Consider the following 21795-nt stretch of genomic DNA (forward strand, 5'->3'; position numbering starts at 1 on the left):
ACATGCCTGTAGTCCCAGCTACTTGGAAGGCTGAGGCAGGAGAATCACTTGAACCCAGGAGGCAGAGGTTGCAGTGAGCCAAGATCACACCACTGCGCTCCAGCCTGGGCAACAAAGCGAGACTCTGTCTCAAAAAAAAAAAAAAAAAAAGTTTGCGCCATAAAATTAGTTACAACCCTGAGCAGTGGATAGGGTGCTGGTGCTTGCAGGAGGGCGAGTCCTTTAAATAGGGAACTCCCTCAAAGCATGTGCACTTTTATTTGATTTATAAGAAATATCATTTGGTCCAAAGTTTTGAAGAATGAAACAGATGTTCGCTCTTGTTGCCCAGGCTGGAGTGCAGTGGTTAAGATCTCGGCTTACCACAACCTCCACCTCCCGGGTTCAAGTGATTCTCCTGCCTCAGCCTCCCGAGTAGCTGGGATTACAGGCATGTGCCACCACACCCGGCTAATTTTGTATTTTTAGTAGAGACGGGGTTTCTCCATGTTAGTCAGGCTAGTCTAGAACTCCCGAGCTTAGGTGATCTACCCATCTGGGCCTCCCAAATTGCTGCGATTACAGGCGTGAGCCACCCCACCTGGCCCGGAGAATGCTACTTTTAAAAATAGGAACAAGCCAGGAGCTCATCCAATCTTGTTCCTTTTCTAACTTTCTTTCTCTGGAAATAGTTCCTCTTTCACCCAGAGGCCCACAAGAGGGTGCTGTCTGCCTTTTAGATGGAACTTCCTGACTCTGCCCTGAGGGTATTCATCCCAGAGCTATACCTCCCGGGTTCAAGCGATTCTCCTGCCTCAGCCTCCTGAGTAGCTGGGATTACAGGCACATGCCACCACGGCCAGCTAATTTTTGTATTTTTAATAAAGACGGGGTTTTGCCATGTTGGCCAAGCTGGTCTCGAACTCCTGACCTCAAGTGATCCACCTGTCTCAGCCTCCCAAAGTGCCGGGATTACAGGCATGAGCCACCACGCCCAGCCTATTTATTTATTTATTTATTTTAAGACACAGTCTGGCTCTGTCACACAGGCTGGAGTACAGTGTTGCAATCTTGGCTTACTGCAACCTCTGCCTCCCGGGTTCAAGTGATTCTCCTGCCTCAGCCTTCTGAGTAGCTGGGATTACAGGCATGGGCAACCGCACCTGGCTAATTTTTGTATTTTTAGTAGAGACAGTGTTTCACCATGTTGGCCAGGCTGGTCTTGAACTCCTGACCTCAGGTGATCTGCCTGCCTCAGCCTCCCAAAGTGCTGGGATTACAGGCGTGAGCCACCAGGCCCAGACTTATTTTATTTTAGAGTCAGGGGTATTGCTGCGTCACCCAGGCTAGAGTGCAGTGGTGCAATCATAGCTCAGTGCAGCCTCAAACTCCTGGGCTCAAGTCATCTCCCGCCTCAGCCTCCGAAAGAGTTGTGATTACTGGCATGAGCCATTGTACTTGGACAGCCTGTGAATTTTACTTATTTATTATTTTTATTTTTGAGACAGAGTCTTACTCTGCTGCCCAGGCTGGAGTGCAGCGGCGCGATCTTGGCTCACCACAACCTCTGCCTCTCCAAGTGATTCTCGTGCCTCAGCCTCCTGAGTAGCTGGGATTACAGGCATGCACCAGCACCCCCAGATAATTTTTGTATTTTTTAGTAGAGACAGGGTCACACTACGCTGTCCAGGCTGGCCTCCCAACTCCTGAGCTTAAACGATCCACCTACCTTGGCCTCCCAAACTGTTGGGATTATAGGCAGGAGCCACCACACCTGGCCCAGCCTATGAATTTTATCTATTTATTTATTTATTATTATTATTTTTTGAGACGGTGTCTCACTCAGTAACCCAGGCTGGGGTGCAGTGGCGCAATCTTGGCTCACTGCAAGCTCTGCCTCCTGGGTTTACGCCATTTTCCTGCCTCAGCCTCCGGAGTAGCTGGGACTACAGGCGCCAGCCACCGCGCCCGGCTAATTTTTTTTTTTTTTTGTATTTTTAGTAGAGACGGGGTTTCACCGTGTTAGCCAGGATGGTCTCGATCTCCTGACCTTGTGATCAGCCCACCTCGGCCTCCCAAAGAGCTGGGATCACAGGCGTGAGCCACTGCGCCCAGCCATGAATTTTAAATTATACAACTGAAGTGGTCTGCTGTGAAATGTTATCGTGATCATTCTAACGTCAACAGTCTTGACAATTCTGCCCAATTTCAGCATTTCAGGTTTCCAGTACTTAACTCATTCCTAAGTAAATAATACTACCTTACAAGGCAAGGTGACACACACCTGTAATCCCAGCACTTTGGGAGGCCAAGTCAGGGGATCCCTTGAGCCCAGGAGTTCAAGACCAGCCTGGGCAATAAGGCAAAACCTCATTTCTACAAAAAATACAAAACTTAGCCGGGCATAGTGGCACATGTCTGTAGTCCCAGTTACTGAGGAGGCTGAGGTGGGAGGATCACTTGAGCCCAGGAATTCAACGCTGAAGTGAGCTACTATCCCTCCACTTCAGCCGGGGCAACAGAGCAAGACCTTGTCTCTGGAAAAAAAAAAAGAAAAACTTGAAAGAGAAGAACTATTGAGGAAGGAAAAGGGTGATACATTTGGTTGTGTCTAAATTTACCAGGCTGCACGCGGTGGCTCATGCCTATAATCCCAGCACTGTGGGAGGCCAAGGTGGGTGGATCACTTGAGGTCAGGAGTTCGAGACCAGCCTGGCCAATATGGTGAAACACTGTTTCTACTAAAAATAAAAAAATTAGCTGGGTGTGGTGGTGCGCAGCTGTAATCCTAGCTATTCGAGAGGCTGAGGCAGGAGAATCGCTTGAACCCTGGAGGAGGAGGTTGCAAAACTCCGTCTTGAAAAAAAAAAGTAGGCCGGGCATGGTGGCTCACGCCTGTAATCCCAGCACTTTGGGAGGCTGAGGTGGGCGGATCACCTGAGGTCAGGAGTTGAGATCAGCCTCACCAACATGGAGAAATCCTACTGAAATACAAAACTAGCCAGGCGTGGTGGCACATGCCTGTAATCCCAGCTACTCAGGAGGCTGAGGCAGGAGAATCACTTGAACCTAGGAGGCAGAGGTCGCAGTGAACTGAGATCCCGCCATCGCACTTCAGCCTGGGCAACAAGGGCAAAACTCCATCTCAAAAAAAAAAAAAAAAAAAAAAAATTGACCTTGGGGAGCCCTAGGAGATGTGACTAGGAATTAGCTGCTTGTCTTCCAAGGCAGCTGAAACTGAAGGACAACTGTGTGGCTTGCCTACGGGGAGAAAGATGCCCTACATATCAAAATGCGATGGGCAAAGATTACAAACTGGTTTCAAATACCAGCCCTAAGTCAAAGAGGAGTGTGTTTCAGAAGAAGAGCCCTTTCTGGCCCCCGGTTTCAGACCTCCAGCCCAGAGCCAGGGTGAAAGACACTAGTTAGTCTGTTCTTTATTTTCCTTGGAAAATTACAGGGTTACTTATCAACAAAATAACTGTCCATCCGGTGGGGAAGTGCCATCCGGTGGCTTCTATGTACAGGCCCATCCCTGGGAACCACATTTCCAGAGGGGGCCTCCCCCTGAGGCCCCCATTGGCCCCCTCCCAGGTATCCAAGAATAAATCACACGGTGACAGCTGCCGGCATGGGTGAGTGGGACCCAGGCCTACTACCCGGCCAGAGGGTTTGGGGGCCTCTCTCCTGGAAGCCTGCTCTTTCCACACCCCCTTTCCCAGCCAGGCTGTCTTGGACACTCCCGGGGCTCCGCTGAGGGGCACATGATTCCCGCTTTGGACTTCTTTTGAGATGTCATTTTAACACTGAGGCATCCTGGCCTCCCTTCCCGGAAGATGGGTTATTTGCAGTGCTGTCTTTTCTTTTAGTCCCGGTTTTTGTACAAAAACAATGATACTCCCCATTGGACTATATTTTTGCCCAAGAAACAAAAGTGCCTCAACAGGTACAGTTCTGCTGGTCAATCTGCTTCCGGCAGGGCTCCATGGTGACAGCCACGCCCACCCCACTCCGGCCCGATGTCATTCGGGTCACCTCGCTCCAGGTGTCTGTATCTGGGTCGTAACACTCCACACTGTCCAGGAACGTGTGACCATCATAGCCTCCTGCGGGAAGAACAGAAGGGATGGTCACCACCTGTCACACCACATCCAAGAGCAGGGGACAGAAAGAGAGAGACGCAGCTGTGAGATGCAAAAGCAGGCCGGGCGCGGTGGCTCACGCCTATAATCCTAGCACTTTGCAGGGCTGAGGCAGGAGGATTGCTTGAGGCCAGGAGTTCGAGGCCAGCCTGGGCAACATAGCAAAACCTTAGTCTCTTACTAAAAAAAAAAAAAATGGCCAGGCATGGTAGCTCACGCCTATAATCCCAGCACTTTGGGAGACTGAGGTGGGTGGATCACTTGAGTCCAGGAGTTTGAGACCAGCCTGGGCAACATGGTGAAGCCCCATCTCTACAAAAAAACATAAAAATTTCGCCAGGCGTGGTGGTGCGCGCCTGTAGTCCTAGCTATTAGGGAGGCTGAGGTGGGGAGGATCAGTTGAGTCTGGGAGGCAGAGGTTGCAGTGAGCAGAGATTGCACCACTGTACTCTAGCCTAGGCAACAGAGTGAGACCCTATCTCAAAATAAATAAATAAAAATAGGAAAATAGGCCACTCGCGGTGGCTCATGCCTGCAATCCCAGCACTTTGGGGGCCGAGGCAGGCAGATCACCTGAGATCAGGAGTTCGAGGCCAGCCTCGCCAACAGAGTGAAACCCTGTATCTACTAAAAATACAAAATTAGATGCGACTGGTGATGCACGCCTGTAATCTCAGCTACCTGGGAGACTGAGGTAGGAGAATCGCTTGAACCCGGGAGGCGGAGGTTGCAGTGAGCTGAGATTGTGCCACTGCACTCCAGCCTGGTGACAGAGCAAGACTCCACCTCAAAATAAATAAATAAATAAAATAAAATAAAAAATAAATAAATAAAAATAAAATAAAATAAAGGCTGGGCACAGTGGATCATGCCTGTAATCCCAGGACTTTCGGAGGCTGAGGCAGGTGGATCACCGGAGGTCAGGAGTTCAAGACCAGCCTGGCTAACATTGTGAAACCCCGTCTCTACTAAAAATCAAAATTGGCCGAGCACGGTGGCTCACACCTGTAATCCCATCCCTCTGGGAGGCCGAGGCGGGCAGATCACCTGAGGTCAGGAGTTCGAGACCAGCCTGACCAACATGGAGAAAACCCTTCTCTACTAAAAATACAAAATTAGCTGGGCGTGGTGGCGCATGCCTGTAACCTCAGCTACTCGGGAGGCTGAGGGAGGAAAATTGCTTGAACCTGCCAGGTAGAGGTTGCAGTGAGCCGAGATCGAGCCATTGCACTCCAGCATGGGCAACGAAAGCGAAACTCCATCTCAAAAAAAAAAAAATTAGCTAGGCGTGGTGGCGCGTGCCTGTATTCCCAGCTACTCAGGAGGCTGAGACAGGAGAATCACTTGAACCTGGGAAGCAGAGGTTGCAGTGAGCCAAGATTGCGCCATTGCACTCCAGCCTGGGCAACATGAGCAAAACTCTGTCTCAAAAAAATAAAATAAAATAAAATAAAAATAAATAAAAACATTAAGCTGGGCGCGGTGGCTCACACCTGTAATCCCAGCACTTTGGGAGGCTGAGGTGGGCAGATCACCTGAGGTCAGGCGTTCAAGACCAGCCTGACCAACATGGTGAAACCCCGTCTCTAATAAAATACAAAAATTAGCTGGGCATAGTGGCAGGCGCCTGTAATCTCAGCTACTTGGGAGGCTGATGGGGGAGAGTCACTTGAAACCAGGAGGCGGAGGTTGCAGTGAGCTGAGATCGCGCCATTGCACTCCAGCCTGGCAACAGACTGAGACTCTGTCTCAAAAAAAAAACAAAAACAAAAACAAAAAACAAAACAGGCTGGGCGCGGTGGCTCATGCCTCTAATCCTAGCACTTTGGGAGGCCGAGGCAGGTGGATCACGAGGTCAGGAGTTTGAGACCAGCCTGGCCAACATGGTGAAACCCCGTCTCTACTAAAATACAAAAAATTAGCCTGGTGCGGTGGCATGTGCCTGTAGTCGCAGCTACTCAGGAGGCTGAGACAGGAGAATCGCTTGAACCCAGGAGGTGGAAGTTGCAGTGAGCTGAGATCATGCCATTGCACTCCAGCCTGGGCAACATTGTGAGACACCATCTCAAAAGAAAAAAAACATTAGCCGGGTGTGGTGGTGCGCGCCTGTGGTCCCTGCTACTTGGGAGGCTGAGGCAGGAGGATGGCTGGAGCCCAGGCTGTTGAGGCTCCAGCGAGCTGTGATCACACCACTGCACTCCAGCCTGGGCAACAGAGCGAGACCTTGTTTCTAAAAAAAAAAAAAAAAAAAAAGGAAAGCAAAAGCAGTCCACAAAAGATGGGCTAGTCAGGACTCTTCCCCGCCCCCAGGGCCTCACCAAGGACGTAGATTCTCCCCTGGTGGACAGTGATCCCCAGGGCACTTCGCCGGTGCTTCATGGGGGCTACGAAAGTCCACGTCTCTGTTTCCACATCGTAGCGCTCCACGCTGTTCAGCTGGTCCTGACCATCATAGCCCCCAGCAGCATAGATACAGTTGTGCAGGACGCAGACGCCTAAAGGGCATCATGCAGAGAAGGTGACTCTGGGGGTCTGGCTTTGGGAACCCCAGCCATCACCTCCTTGAGGGAGACCTTTCCTCTCTCCTCTCCCTTCTCACCCTCAGAAATGAAGCGGGGAGAGAGAGAAGCTTGGACTCTATCAGAATCCAGGGCTTCTGTGGTTACCCCAGCATGAGGGTTGCAACAGGGGGTCTCTCCCAGGCCTGGCTCAGTTTCACCCCAGGATGGTGGGGGGTGTTCCTGGGTGCTCCCCTCCCTACCGTCCCCACCCACCTGCCCCGCTTCGGATGGTGTTCATTGCTGTGATCATTCGCCACTCGTTCCTCTCTGGGTAGTAACACTCAGCTGAATTAAGGCGGTTTGTCCCGTCAAAGCCCCCCACGGCATAAAGCAGACGATTGAGGACAGCCACGCCCACCCCGATCCTTCGTGTCAGCATTGGGGCCACCAAGTGCCACTCATCCCGCTCTGGCTCATACCTGCAAGGGCGTAAGAAAAATGGGGACAATGGCCATTATAGCTGACCTTCGTGGAATACTTAAGGGCCAGATACTCTTTTTTTTCCCCCTTAAAGAGACAGGGTCATCCGGCGCGATGGCTCATGCCTGTAATCCTAGCACTTTGGGAGGCCGAGGAGGGCGGATCACCTGAGCTCGGGAGTTTGAGACCAGCCTGGCCAACATGGTAAAACCCTGTCTCTACTAAAAGTACAAAAATTAGCTGGGTGTGATGGCAGGTGCCTGTAATCCCAGCTACTCCGGAGGCCGAGGCGAGATAATCACTTGAACCTGGGAGGCGGAGGTTGCAGCGAGCTGAGATCATGCCACTGCACTCCAACCTGGGCAACAGAGTGAGACTCCGTCTCAAAAAAAAAAAAGAAAAAAAGAGACAGGGTCTTGCTCTGTTGTCCAGGCTGGAGTGCAGTGGTGCAATCACTGAAGCTTCAAACTTTTTTTTTTTTTTTTGAGATGGAGTGCAATGGTGAGAGCATGGCTCACTGCAACCTCCACCTCCTGGGTTCAAGCAGTTATTCAGCCTCAGCCTCACAAGTAGCTGGGATAACAGGCACCCACCACCACGCCCGGCTAATTTTTGTATTTTTAGTAGAAATTGGGTTTCGCCACGTTGGCCAGGCTGGTCTCGAACACCTGACCTCAAGCGATCTGCCTGCCTCAGCTTTCCAAAGGGCTGGGATTACAGGCATGAGCCACCGCACCCAGCCTGCAGCTATCAACTCTTGGGCTCAAGGGACCCTCCTGGCTCAGCCTCCTGAGTAGCTGGGACTACAGGTACACACCACCATGCCCACCTCCACTCGAACTCTAGTGCTTGCAGTTGTTCTCCAAGGATTGAGGTATCAGCAACTCCATTTTCCAAATGACGAAACTGAGCCTCCTAGCCATCAATTGCTCAAGTTCAAAAACACATCTAATAAACCCCTAGTGGCTCAGCCAGATCCCCCACTTCACAGATAACAAGATAACGTCTCAGAAAGGAGAAATCACACATTCAGCATCACTCTTTGATGCTCGAAGAGTCCTTTAGGTCCGGCACAGTGGCTCACACCTGTAATCGCAGCACTTTGGGAGGGTGAGGTGGGAGAATCCCTTGAGGACAGGAGTTCAAGACCAGCCTGGCCAACATGGCGAAACCCCATCTCTACAAAAAATACAAAAATTAACCAGGCGTGGTGGTGTGTACCTGTAGTCCCAGCTACCCCAGGGTCTGAGGCAGGAGAATCACTTGAACCTGGGAGGCGAGGTTGCAGTGACCCAAGATGGCACCAGTGCACTCCAGCCTGGGCAACAGAGCAAGAGAGACAGGGTCTTACTCTATTGCCCAGGCTAGTCTCCTGGACTCAAGCAATCCTCCCACCTCAGCCTCCCAAAGTCCCTGATTACAGGTATGGGCCACAGTGCCTAGCCCAACAATTTCAAACTGATGGAACATTTTCCAAATCCGCACAAAGGAACCATATGGGTTTGTGACAGTCCCCTAAGCATTTCCCAGCCCCAGGCACAGAATCAAAGGTCACTGACTAGAACTCTCCAAGGAGCTTAGCTTCATCCTGAGGCCTCCACTCCCTGAAGACAGGAAGAGGAAACAGCCTCAGGAAGAATCCCCGGATCTCAGTGTCTTGGGACTTGCCAGGAGCAGGACCCTCCGAGCCCACCCCCAGGCCCTGCCACTCACCTCTCCACACTGTTGTGGTGGATGCAGCCGTGGGAGCCGCCGACGGCATAGATGTGGCCATCGATGACCCCCACCCCGATGCGGTTGCGGGGCACGCTCATGGGGGCGCAGGGCGACCACTGATTGGTCATGGGATTGTAACAGTCCAGGGCGCTGGAGTCGGTGTTGCCGTCGGGCGAGTTGTTCCTGCCGCCCACGGCGTACAACAGCCCGCCCACCACGCAGCCGGCCAGGCCGCTCCGCGGCACCTGCAGGTCCGCCAACCGGAGCCAGGTGCCGTCACTGGGGTTGTAAGCCTCCAGGTAGCTGAGCGACTGTCGGAAGTAGCCGCCCGCGGTGTAGATCAGGCGGCCCACCTTGGGCGCCCGGCAGGGCATCACCTGCGTGGGCTTGTGCAGGGTGAGCTCCTCGAAGATCTTGACCAGGTAGTCCTTGCAGCGGGAGTCGGACTGCAGGATCTCGCACTTCTGCAGCTGCATCTGCAGGAAGTTCGGCGTCAACGAGTGGCAGCGCACGGCCCGCAGCAGCGCCTGGACGTAGAACCGTCGCTGTTCGCAGTCGTACTTGACCCAGTTGATGCAGGCGTGGAAGACCTCGGACTCGCAGCGCACGTTCAGGTCGTCACGGCTGATGAGGGTCACCAGTTGGCAGTGGGACAGGTTGAAGAACTCCTCTTGCTTGGCCACCTGCAGAGGGCGACAGTGGGACGGGCTGACTCCCCAGTCACCCCCACACCTCACCAAGCAGGACCGGGACAAGTAACTTATCACTGCCGCTGACAGTCTCAGCTTCCTTATCTGCTAAATGGGGATTCAAATAATAGGAACCGCGTACATTGTGATGACTAAATGAGTTAATCCTGCCGGGCGCGGTGGCTCACGCCTGTAATGCCAGCACTTTGGGAGGCCGAGGCTGGCGGATCACGAGGTCAGGAGTTGAGAGACAAGCCTGGCCAATATGGTGAAACCCCATCTCTACTAAAAATACAAAAATTATCCGGGTGTGGTGGCACATGCCTCTAGTCCCAGCTACTCGGGAGGCTGAAGCAGAAGAATCGCTTGAACCCAGGAGGCGGGAGGCGGAGGTTGCAGTGAGCTGATATTGCGCCACTGCACTCCAGCCTGGGCGACAGAGCAAGACTCTGTCTCAAAGAAAAAAAAAAAAAAAAGAGTTAATACTATGTGCCAAGTATGTCATCAGGACTCAGGAAAATGGGCAAAGACTCAGTAGATCGTGTACCCTGGGGTATCATTTGGCTTTGGTTTTTGAGACAGAGTCTCACTCTGTCACCCAGGCTGGAGTGCAGTGGCATGATCTAGGCTCACTGCAACCTCTGCCTCCCAGGTTCAAGCAATTCTCCTGCCTCAGCCTCTCAAGTAGCTGACATTACAGGCACCTACCACCATGCCCCGTTAATTTTTATTTTATTTTATTTTATTTTGATATGGATTCTTACTCTGTTGCCCAAGCTGGAGTGCAGTGGTGTGATCTTGCTTCACTGCAACCTCCGCCACCCAGGTTCAAGTGATTCTCCTGCCTCAGCCTCCCAAGTAGCTAGGATTACAGGAGTGTGCCTCCAGAGCAGCTAATTTTTTTTTTTCGAGACAGTCTCGCTCTGTCGCCCAGGCTGGAGTGCAGTGGAGCGATCTCCGCTTGCTGCAACCTCCGCCTCCTGGGTTCACGCCATTCTCCTGCCTCAGCCTCCCGATTAGCTGGGACTACAGGCGCCCGCGACCACGCCCGGCTAAGTTTTTTTGTATTTTTTTAGTAGAGATGGGGTTTCACCATGTTAGCCAGGATGGTCTCGATCTCCTGACCTTGTGATCCACCTGCCTTAGCCTCCCAAAGTGCTGGGATTACAGGCGTGAGCCACCGCGCCCGGCCATTTTTTTGTATTTATTTTTAGTAGAGACGGAGTTTCACTATGTATTTTTAGTAGAGATGGCGTTTCTTCATGTTGGCCAGGCTGGTCTCAAACTTTTTTTTTTTGAGATGGAATCTCGCTCTTTTGCCCAGGCCGGACTGCAGTGGCGCTATCTCGGCTCACTGCAAGCTCCACCTCCCGGGTTCACGCCATTCTCCTGCCTCAGCCTCCCGAGTAGCTGGGACTACAGGGACCCACCACCGTGCCTGGCTAATATTTTTTGTATTTTTAGTAGAGACGGGGTGACTGTGTTAGCCAGGATGATCTCGATCTCCTGACCTCGTGACCCGCCCGCCTTGGCCTCCCAAAGTGCTGGGATTACAAGCGTGAGCCACCGCGCCTGGCCAGTCTTGAACTCTTGACCTTAGGTGATCTGCCCATCTCAGCCTCCCTAAGTGCTAGGATTACAGGCGTGAGCCACCGGACCTGGCCTGTTTTTGCTTTTGAGACACAGTTTTGCTCTGTCACCTAGGCTGTAGTGCAGTGGCACAATCATAGCTCACTGTAGCCTTGAACTCCTGGGCTCAAATGATCTTCCCACCTAAGCCTCCTGAGTCGCTGGGACTACAGGTGTGTGCCACCACGCACAGCTAATTTTCATATTTTTATGGTAGAGACGGGGTTTCACCATGTTGGCCAGGTTGGTCTGGAACTCCTGACCTCAAGTGGCCCACCCCCTTGCCTTCCAAAGTGCTGGGATTACAGGCATGAGCCACCGTGTCCGGCCGTTGGTCTTAAACTCTTGAGCTCAAATGATTCTCCTACTTCAGCCTCCTGAGGATTACAGGTGTGCATCACCATACCTGGCTTGGCTTTTTTTTTTTTTTTTTTTTTGAGATGGAGTCTCGCTCTGTCACCCAGGCTGGAGTGCAGGGGTGCAATCTCAGCTCACTGCAAGCTCTGCCTCCCGGGTTCACGCCATTCTCCTGCCTCAGCCTCCCGAGTAGCTGGGACTACAGGCGCCCACCACCACACCCGGCTAATTTTTGTTTTTGTATTTTTAGTAGAGACGGGATTTCACCGTGTTAACCAGGCTGGTCTTGAACTCCTGACCTCAGGTGATCTGCCTGCCTCGGCCTCCCAAAGTGCTGGGATTACAGGCCTGAGCCACCACGCCTGGCCTCTGAGTTTTCTGTTTGTTTCTTTTCTTTTTTTTTTTTTGAGATGGAATCTCGCTCTGTCGCCCAGGCTGGAGTGCAGTGGCACGAACTTGCCTCACTGCAAGCTCTGCCATCCAGGTTCACGCGATTCTCCTGCCTCAGCCTCCCGAGTAGCTGGGACTACAGGTGCCCACCACCATATCCAGCTAATTTTTTGTATTTTTAGTAGAGACGGGGTTTCACCATGTTAGCTAGGATGGTCTCGATCTCCTGACCTCGTGATCCGCCTGCCTCAGCCTCCCAAAGTGCTGGGATTACAGGCGTGAGCCACCGCGCCCGGCCTCTTTTTTTTCTTTTTTTTTTTTGAGACAGAGTCTCACTCTGTCGTCAGGCTGGATACAGTGGCGTGATCTTGGCTCACTGCAACCTCTGTCTCCGGGTTCAAATGATTCTTCTGCCTCAGCCTCAGCCTCCTGAGTAGCTGGGACTACAGGCACGCACAACCACACCCGGCTAATTTTTGTATTTTTAGTAGAGATGGGATGTCTGAGTTTATTTTTTAAGAGACAGGGTCTTGCTCTGTCACCTATGGTGGAGTGCAGAGGTGCCACTGTAACCTCAAATTCCTGGGCTCATGTGATTCTCCTGCCTCAGCCTCCCAAAGCACTGAGATTATACGCACGAGCCAACTCACCCATCTTGTTTTTTAAAATGAAATCATTTTCTAAAATGGCAAATAGACTAAAAAAGGAAAAAATAAGCAATCACAATAGAATGTTGTGGAAAAAAACAAGTGACAGCTCTGGGCCAGCACAGTGGTTCCCACCTGTAATCCCAGCACTTTGGGAGGCCAAAGCAGGCGGATCACCTGAGGTCAGAAGTCCGAGACCAGCCTGGCCAACATGGTGAAACCCCGTCTCTACTAAAAACAAAAAAATTAGCCAGCTGTGGTAGTGTGCACCTGTAATCCCAGTTACTGAGGAGGCTGAGGCAGGAGAATCGCTTGAATCCAGGAGGCAGAGATTGCAGTGAGCTGAGATTGTGCCACTGTACTCCAGCCTGAGCAACAGAGTGAGACTCCATCTCCAAAAAAAAAAAAAAAAAAAAAAGTGGAAGCTCCAAAGAAACCAGCATGAGTTGGAATTTTGATCCAACCACTTCGTAGGTGTGTAACTTGGGCAAATCTCTGAAATGCTCCATGCCTTGGTTTTCCTCCTCTGTAAAATGGGATTATATTAATGGCCACCTCAAAGTAAGGCTACTTCTAGGGTATACAGAGCCCTGGATAAATATTTCTTGTAGCCAGGTGTGGTGGCTCACGCCTGTAATCCTGGTACTTTGGGAGACCAAGGCAGGAAGATTGCTTGAGCCCAGGAGTTTAAGACCAGCCTGGGCAACATACGAGACCTCATCTCTACCAAGAAAAGATATAAAAATTAGCCAAGCATGGTAGCTCACGCCTGTAGTCTCAGCTACTCAGGAGACTGAGGTGGGAGGATCACTTGAGCCCAGGAGCTGGAGTTTGTGATAAGCAGAGATCGTGCCACTGAAGTCCAGCCTGGGTGACAGAGTGAGACCCTGTCTCTAAAAAAAAAAAAAAAAAAAAAAAGGCCAGGTGCGGTGGCTCACACATGTAATCCCAGCACTTTGGGATGCCAAGTCGGGCGGATCTCTTGAGGTCAGGAGTTCAAGACCAGCCTGACCAACATGGTGAAACCCCATCTCTACAAAAAATACAAAAATTATCTGGGCATGGTGACACATGCCTATAATCCCAGCTACTTGGGAGGCTGAGGAATGAGAATCACTTGAACCCGAGAGGCGGAGGTTGCAGTGAGCCGAGATCATGCCATTATACTCCAGCCTGATGACAGAGTGAGACTCTGTCCCCCCCCCAAAAAAAAGGGGGGCTTGGCGCGGTGGCTCAAGCCTGTAATCCCAACACTTTGGGAGGCTGAGGTGGGCGGATCACGTGAGGTAAGGAGTTCCAGACCAGCCTGGCCAACATGGTGAAACCCTGTCTCTACTAAAAATACAAAAATTAGCCAGCGTGGTGGTGCACCCCTGTAATCCCAGCTACTTCGGAGGCTGAGGCATGAGAATCGCTTGAACCCAGGACGTGGAGGCTTGCAGTGAGCCGAAATCTTGCCACTGCACTTCAGCCTGGGCGATAGAGCCAGACTCAGTCTCAAAAACAAAAAAGGACTGGGGGGTGGGGGGCGGGCGTGGGCGCAGTGTCTCATGCCTGTAATCCCAGCAATCCCAGCACAGTTAGGGAGGCCAAGGCAGGCAGATCACCTGAGTTCAGGGGTTCGAGACCAGCTTGGCCAACATGGTGAAACCCCATCTGTACTAAAAATATTTTTTAAAAATTAGCTGGGCATAGTGGTAGGCACCTGTAATCCCAGCTACTTGGGAGGCTGAGGCAGGAGAATTGCTTGAACCCAGGAGATGGAGGTTGCAGTAAGCCGATACAGTGCCACTGCATGCCAGCCTGGGTGACAGTGAGACTCCGTCTCAAAAAAAAAAAAAAAAGTTGTCAGGCACTCGTCTATGTAATCAGTTTTAATCTAGTACCCCATGTTCATACAAACACAAGAAAGAAACACTGTATATGTTTCTCCTACTGTATAGACCACTTTCCTAGAAGCTGCAGGCCCTAGGACTAACGCCAGAGAACCCTGGGGCGTCTGAACAACCCCACATGTAACATAGAGGGTAGGAAAGAATCTATCCCTGAAGGAGAGAAATAGAGATCAGTGTAACATCCATCCCAGCTGGTACCAGCCAGTGGGGGACTTAGAAAATTTCCAGGAAGGAACACCAAGACATGGGACTCCCAAAGGCTTAGGGCCTGGGGCACTGCCCTGCTTGCCTAGGCCGAAGGGTAGTACTGCCTCATAGGACAGTTGGGAACAGTCAATGATGCAAAGGACATAAATCACTTAGAACAGGGGCTGGCCCACAGCAAGTGCTCAATAAACACTTCTTGGCCTGGTGCTGGTGTGGTGCTTCATACCTGTAATCCCAACACTACGGGAGGCCAAAGCCAGAGGATTGTTCAAAGCCAGGAGGTTCGAGACCAGTCTCAGCAACATAGCAAGACCCTGTCTCTACAAAAAAATTTAAAAACTAAAAAATTAGCCATGCGTGGTGCTGCATACCTATAGTCCCAGCTACTCAGGAGGCTGAGATAGGAGGCCTCCTTGAGCCCAAGAGTTGGAGGCTACAGTGAGCTATGATGGCACCACTGTACTCCAGCCTGGGGACAGAGCAAGACCTCATCTCTTCAAAAACTTTTTTTTTTTTTTTTGAGACAGAGTTTCGCTCTTATTGCCCAGGCTGGAGTGGAATGGCGCAATCTCAGCTCACTGCAACCTCCGCCTCCCGGGTTCAAGCGATTCTCCTGCCTCAGCCTCCTGAGTAGCTGGGATTACAAGCATGAGCCACCATGCCAGGCTAATTTTGCATTTTTAATAGAGACGTGGTTTCTCCATGTTGGTCAGGCTGGTCTTGAACTCCCGACCGCAGGTGATCTGCCCACCTCGGCCTTCCAAAGTGCTGGGATTATAGGCATGAGCCACCGCGCCCAGGCTTTTTTTTTTTTTTTTTTTTGAGACAGAGTCTTGCTCTGTCGCCCAGGCTGGAGTGCAATGGTGCGATCTCGGCTCACTGCAACCTCCACCTCCCCGGTTCAAGCGATTCTCCTGTCTCAGCCTCTCGAGTAGCAGGGACTATAGTCACATGCCACTACACCTGGCTAGTTTTCTTTTTTTGTATTTTTATTAGAGATGGGGTTTCACCATATTGGTCAGGCTGGTCTCAAACTCCTGACCTCAGGTGAGCCACCCGCCTCAGCCTCCCAAAGTGCTGGGATTACAGGCGTGAGCCACTGGGCCCTGCCCTCTCTTGTCAATTTCTATAGATAATTTCCTTCACTGAGAAATGAAAATGAAACCAAAAACAGTATAAGGACATTGTGTGGACCAAAGAAAACATGACTAAGGTTCAGACTTACAGCTTGCAGCCTGTCACGGGTGTCCAATAAACATTTGCTGACTGCCCGAAAGGCTGGGCTACCCTAGGATTTGGCTGCTGTTCACTGCACTCTGCCCCACCTTTGACCCCAGAGAAACCAGGGAGCCCAGAGACATATGAAGACCTCACCTTCCCCAGCTGTTCACCAGTCTCCCCACATGTGTAGACAAGGAACTCAGAACCCCAGTTGTTTTTTAATTTTTTTTTTTTTTTTTGAAACTGAGTCTTGCTCTGTTGCGCAAGCTGGAGTGCAGTGGCTCGATCTCCGCTCACTGCAACCTCCACCTCTTGGTTCAAGCGATTCTCCTGCCTCAGCCTCCTGAGCAGCTGGGACTACAGGCGCCCACCACCAGGCCTGGCTAATTTTTATATTTTTAGTAGAGATGGGTTTTAGCTATGTTGGCCAGGCTGGTCTTGAACTCCTTACCTCAGGTGATCCACCCGCCTCGGCCTCCCAAAGTGTTGGGATTACAGGCATGAGCCACCACGCCCGGCCCCAGTTGTTTTTTGTTTGTGTGTTAGTTTGTTTAGAGACAGGGTGTCATTATGTTGCCTGGGCTGGTCTTGAACTCTTGGCCTAAAGCAATCCCCCCGCCTCGGCCCCTCAAACTGTGGGGACTACACCACCATACCCAGCCCAGAACCTCCTTTTTCTCCAGTTTCCTGCCTTGACATCTCAAGGGGAGACAGTGATGAGCACTCATCCATCCCTGGTCCTTCTCCTGACACTGCCCCCAGCCCCACTTCCCCGCTCACCTCCCCAAAATGCATGTAGATGTACTCCCGGGCACGCTGGTGCAACTCCACACAGCCAATCTGCTCAGCGAAGTTGGCGATGCCGATGGCATTGCTGGGGTCCAGCTGCTGCACCAGGAAGTCACTGCAGGCACGGACAACGCTGTCGATCTGGTACATGACAGCGCCGTTCATGACGTGGAGGACACACTTCTCGCCCATGGAGATGGAGGCCGTGTAGGCGAATTCGATGAGGCGCTCCATGACCTTGGGGTGGATACCCTCAATGGACACCACCTCCATGCCCTGCTCCCGCAGCCCGTTGGTGAACATGGCCTTGAAGACAGGGCTGGATGAGGCCAGCACCACCTTGTGGGCCATGAACTGGGCGGCCGGTGCATCCTGGTACTTGACCTGCAGTGTGACGTCACACAGCTGCTGGCTGAGCCGCAGCTCGTTCATGATGCCAAAGGCCTGCTTGGTATGATCCTCCAGGGTGTAGCTGAAGGTGCGGTTGCCATGCTGGGAGGGCGTCACCTCCGCCTTGCACTCAGTGGAGGCGTACATCACCGCGTCCCCTGCCCCCTCAGGGCACTGTGACTGCAGGGGCAGGAATCGGCAGCAGGCCCCAGCCCCGCTAGGCCTGGGATCTGGCTGCATGGGGTTCCAGAAGATAAGCAACACCACCACCTCTGGCACTCAGGGACCTGGAGGGGAGAGAGCACAGGGCAGGGGGCAGGGGTTGGGACTGGGCCAGCACCTGCCGGGCCTCGTTTTGCAAGATAAAGCAATTCCTAGGTCAGTTTTCCTGCAAAGTAGGTGAAGCAGAATCCATTTGCAAACCTGCAAACTTCCCAGACCTGATGGACCTGATCGGCCCAAGAGCCCATCTTAAAACATACATGAAGTCATATCTCTCCCCTGCTCTGGATCCTCCAATGCCTCCCACAGTACCTAGTAAAACTGAACTCCTTAACAGCCTGCAAAGCCCTACACAATTAGCCCCTGCCACCTCTTCCCTTTGATCACTCTGCTTCAGCAATCTGGCGGCCTTTCCCTTTCTAGAGCATGTTGAGCTCATTCCTTCATTTGCCTCACCATTTACTGGGCACCTACTGTATGCCAGGCACTGATCTGGGTGCTGAAGACACAGCAGTGAGCAAAACACAAAAATCCTACCCTGCCAGAGCTGACAACTGCGGGGAGGAGCAATCATAAACTAAAATAAGCAAGACCTGGAAAAACAGCTCCATGAAGAAAATTACAACAGCATTGTGACAACGTGAGAATCGGGTGCAGTTTGTTTGCTTTTTTTTTTTTTTTTCAGATGGAGTCTCACTCTGTCACCCAGGCTGGAGTGCAATGGCTCGATCTTGGCTCACTGCAACCTCCGCCTCCCAGGTTCAAGCGATCCTCCTGCTTCAGCCTCCCGAGTAGCTGGGACTACAGGCGTCCGCCACCACACCCGGCTAGTTTTTGTATTTTTAGCAGAGACTGGGTTTCGCCATGTTGGCCAGGATGGTCTCAAACTCCTGACCTCAAGTGATCCGCCCGCCTTGGCATCCCGAAGTGCTGGGATTACAGGCGTAAGCCACCATGCCTGACCCGGGGTGCAGTTTTTTAAAATCTGGCAGACCAAGCCTCTTTAAGAAGGTGAGGTTGGAGCTGAGACAGGGATGAAAATTATTATAAAGTGGGAGGCTGGGGAGTAGTTTTCCAGGCAGAGGAAACAGTAAGTGCAGTGGCTCAGAGGCTGAGACAGTCAATCTGGAGAATTGGGAAGGAGTGCAGTGAGAGCTAAGGACTTAAGGAAGGGTTTCATGGAAACCCCTGGATCCTGGAGGGCCAAGAGATGAGTTATGTGTTTTGTGTTTTGTTTTTCGAGACAGAGTCTCGCTCTGTTGCCCAGGCTGGAGTACAGTGGTGCGATCTTGGCTCACTGCAACCCCTGCCTCCCGAGTTCAAGATATTCTCGACCGGGCGCGGTGGCTCACGCCTGTAATCCCAGCACTTTGGGAGGCCGAGGCAGGCGGATCACAAGGTCAGAAGATCGAGACCATCCTGGCTAACATGGTGAAACCCCATCTCTACTAAAAATACAAAAAATTAGCCGGGTGTGGCGGCGGGCGCCTGTAGTCCCAGCTACATGGGAGGCTGAGGCGGGAGAAAGGCGTGAACCCAGGAAGCAGAGCTTGCAGTGAGCCGAGATCGCGCCACTGCATTCCAGCCTGGGTGACAGAACAAGACTCCATCTCAAAAAAAAAAAAAAAAAAAAAGATATTCTCATACTTCGGCCTCCTGAGTAGCTGGGATTACAGGCACCAGCCACCACGATGGGCTAATTTTTTGTATTTTTAGTAGAGATGGGATTTCACCATGTTGGCCAGGGTGGTCTCAACCTCCTGGCCTCAAGTGATCCCCCTCCTCGACCTCCCAAAATGCTGGGATTACAGGCATAGGCTGCTGTGCCCAGACGTGAGTTACGTTTCAAAAGGAGTGGGGGATCTCCAAGTGGCTCCCCACAAGTGGATCTGCAAGTTCTCACTCCCCTCTTTCTGGGACTCAACTCAAAGTCTCCTCTTCCCTGTTTTATTGTCATCACTGCGCTTGTCAGGAACTGAAATGACCTCCTTTGCTTGTCTGTTGATCGACTGTCTCTCGTCCCCGGCCCCAGCGCCTCAAATGGCAGGGAGACCTATGTAGGTCGGCGTCGGGCCAACCCTCTCCTGTGCCTCTCGCCTGGGGCCTGGCACTGCGCAGGGGTCAATAAACGGGTGGTTGGCTAACTGCCCTGCCACCGTGCCTGCCAGAGCGGCCTCCTCCACCCTCCCTGGGTGCCACTCGGCCCCCACTCTGGTGCCAAGGCCCTGGGTTTGCCTCTTGGTCTTTGGCCAATCGGTCAACAATGCCCCTTGGGCACCGGGCACTTCCCCCACCCTACCAAGCGGCAAGTGGGCGACTGCGCATGCCCCTCCTGAGCCTCCACCAGGCCCAGTGAGGCGAGGAAGTGACCCCACCGCGGCCTCTCGGCTGCCAACCCCAGAACGCAGATCGAGCCCCTCAACGCCTCGGAGCCCCCGGGCCTCCGTCTGCGTAGCGCCTCCTGGTTCTCTCGCTCGGTTTCCGCCGCTCCCGGGCCACCCCGAGAGTTGCGCCGTCCAACAAAAATATCCACCCAGGCCGCGCCCTCCTGGCCCTCCGAGTCCTGGCGGGGAACTCGGAGGCGCCCTGGGCCGTGGCGCCCGTTTTCCTGGTCTCCGGGCACGGCCGCAGGGGCGCTCGCGGCCCGCGATGCCCGCAGCCCGGGCACATCCCGCCTCACTCACCCCGCCATTGCCGCGCTCCGGCTCCGCCTCCACCGCCCGAGCCCCGGCGCCTCCATCGCTGCGCGTGGGGGAGGCGCGGAGCGCGCGCAGGTCACCATGACTAAGCAGAGCCGGGCGCCCGCCGTGTCACAATAAAAGTCCCCGGGCCCTGGCCTCAGGCGGTAGGGACCGCTGAGGGGCCGCTCCCCACCCCCACCCACGCCTGCTGTCGCCTAGCTGCGCGGCCACCACGGCGCCCAGCATGGCGGCGGGGCGGGGGCACGCGACCCTGAGCGCGCTTAGCCGCGTGGTCCGAGTCGCGGGGAGTCTGAACCCCGAGTTCCAGGCCTGCGCGCCCCGGCCCGCACCAGGGGTGGGGTGGACACCCCTCCCCGTCGCTGCTGCCCAAGCGCTCACCTCAGCCCCCAGGTCGCTTCCGTAGGGGGTCCCTCGGGGTGGGGATGGCCGGGGCGCGCAGGGGCTCCGGGCACAGTGATGCCACCCGCGCACTGCGCTTCCGGGAAGCCGGGGGGCCGCGACCCAGTCCAGGAGATTCCTGCCTTACCTTGGCTGTAGGGGACCCGCGGGCGCCTCCGCCGTCGGGGGGCCTCGGCTCCAGGGCTGCGTGGCCTGCGGGGTCTTGGTTGTCGGTTGGGGAGCGGCCTCGGGACACCCGAAAAGGAGGCGGGGAGAGGGCGGAAAGGGCGCGGCGGGAAAGGAGCGGCGATTCTCCCGCCCTTCCCGCAGGTGCCCGGCGCCCGTCGGCGAAGAGTGGGGCATCGGGCGGGGGCGCACAGCCAGGCCCCCCTTCTCACTGTCCCTTCCATCTCCCGATTTCGTTGCTGGATGTCTCCTCGCGGGGCTGCGCGCCACCATCTGCTATTCTCCTTTTAACAACGCACAGCGCCGGCCTCGTGGTCCGGCGGCCGCAGGATCTAGGGAAAATTGTCTACCTCGCTAGGTTTTCTTTTCTTTTCTTTCTTTCTTTCTTTTTTTTTTTTTTTTTTTCCTTTAGAGACAAGGTCTCGCTCTGATCTGCACGCCCAGGCTGGAGTGCAGTGGCGCAATCGCGGCTCACTGCAGCCTCGAGCTCCTGGCCTCAAGCGATCCTCCCACCTCAGCCTCCTGAGTAGCTGGGACCACAGACACGCGCCACCACACCCGGCTAATTTTTAGTTTTTGTTTGTTTGTTTGTTTTTCTGTAGAGATGGGGTCTCGCAATGTTGCCCAGGCTGGTCTTGAACACCTGGGTTTAAGAGATCCTGACTCCATTGGCCTCCCAAAGTTCTGGGATTATAGTTGTGAGGCGCTGTGCCCAGGCCCCAGGTTTTCCTTGTCTTTTTTTTTTTTTTTTTTTTTTTAATTGAGACAGAGTCTCTCACTGTCACCTGGGCTGGAGTGCAGTAGCTCGATCTTGGCTCACTGCAACCTCCGCCTCCCGGGTTCAAAAAATTCTGCCTCAGCCTCCGGAGTAGCTGGGATTACAGGCGCCCGCCATCATACCCAGCTAATTTTTTGTATTTTTAGTACAGATGGGGTTTCACCATGTTGGCCAGGATGGTCTCAAACCCCTGACCTCATGATCCACCCGCCTCGGCCTCCCAAAGTGTTGGGATTACAGGCGTGAGCCACCGCGCCCGGCCTTCCTTGTCTTTATTTTTGATTTACTTCCTATCAAGAGGCGCGTGGCACCCGTCTTTGGGGGGTTCAAACCCTGGATCTGCCTCTTACCAGCTCAGTGCCCGTGGACGCTTACTTAGTTCTCTATGGTTCAGTTTCCTCTCTATAAAAAGTAATAATATAATAGCACCTACCTACCAGATTATCATTAAGACTAAATGCGGGGCTGGGCGCGGTGGCTCACACCTGTAATCCCAG

The 21795-nt window shown here is 53.2% G+C and overlaps 1 protein-coding gene across 7 annotated transcripts; it reads right to left on the minus strand.

Annotated features, from left to right (window-relative positions):
* Positions 1-3391: 3391 nt before the first annotated feature.
* KEAP1 (kelch like ECH associated protein 1) lies at positions 3392-20860 on the minus strand. Of its 7 annotated transcripts, none has more exons than XM_034944482.3 (6): positions 20483-20860; positions 16634-17319; positions 8816-9501; positions 6896-7101; positions 6440-6616; positions 3392-4085 (listed from the first exon to the last, which is right to left on the minus strand). In XM_034944482.3, the coding sequence occupies exons 2-6, from the start codon at positions 17270-17272 to the stop codon at positions 3919-3921; spliced, it is 1875 nt and encodes a 624-aa protein (XP_034800373.1). In that variant the 5' UTR covers positions 17273-17319; positions 20483-20860; the 3' UTR covers positions 3392-3918. The 7 variants fall into 7 exon arrangements, with proteins under 7 accessions (XP_034800373.1, XP_054959434.1, XP_003809635.1 ...); XM_055103459.2 differs by having other exon boundaries at positions 20335-20739; XM_003809587.6 differs by lacking the exon at positions 20483-20860 and adding an exon at positions 19939-20195.
* Positions 20861-21795: the final 935 nt, after the last annotated feature.

Source organism: Pan paniscus, chromosome 20, assembly GCF_029289425.2.
Source record: "Pan paniscus chromosome 20, NHGRI_mPanPan1-v2.0_pri, whole genome shotgun sequence".
NCBI lineage: Eukaryota > Metazoa > Chordata > Mammalia > Primates > Hominidae > Pan > Pan paniscus.

Coding starts and splice junctions, on each gene's coding strand:
- KEAP1 (XM_034944482.3), bottom strand. CDS start 17,272: ATGCAGCCAGATCCCAGGCCTAGCGGGGCTGGGGCCTGCTGCCGATTC. Junction 9,502..16,633: donor TCTACATGCATTTTGGGGAG/GTGAGCGGGGAA, acceptor CGCCCTCTGCAG/GTGGCCAAGCAAGAGGAGTT. Junction 4,086..6,439: donor GGGGAGAATCTACGTCCTTG/GTGAGGCCCTGG, acceptor TTCTTCCCGCAG/GAGGCTATGATGGTCACACG.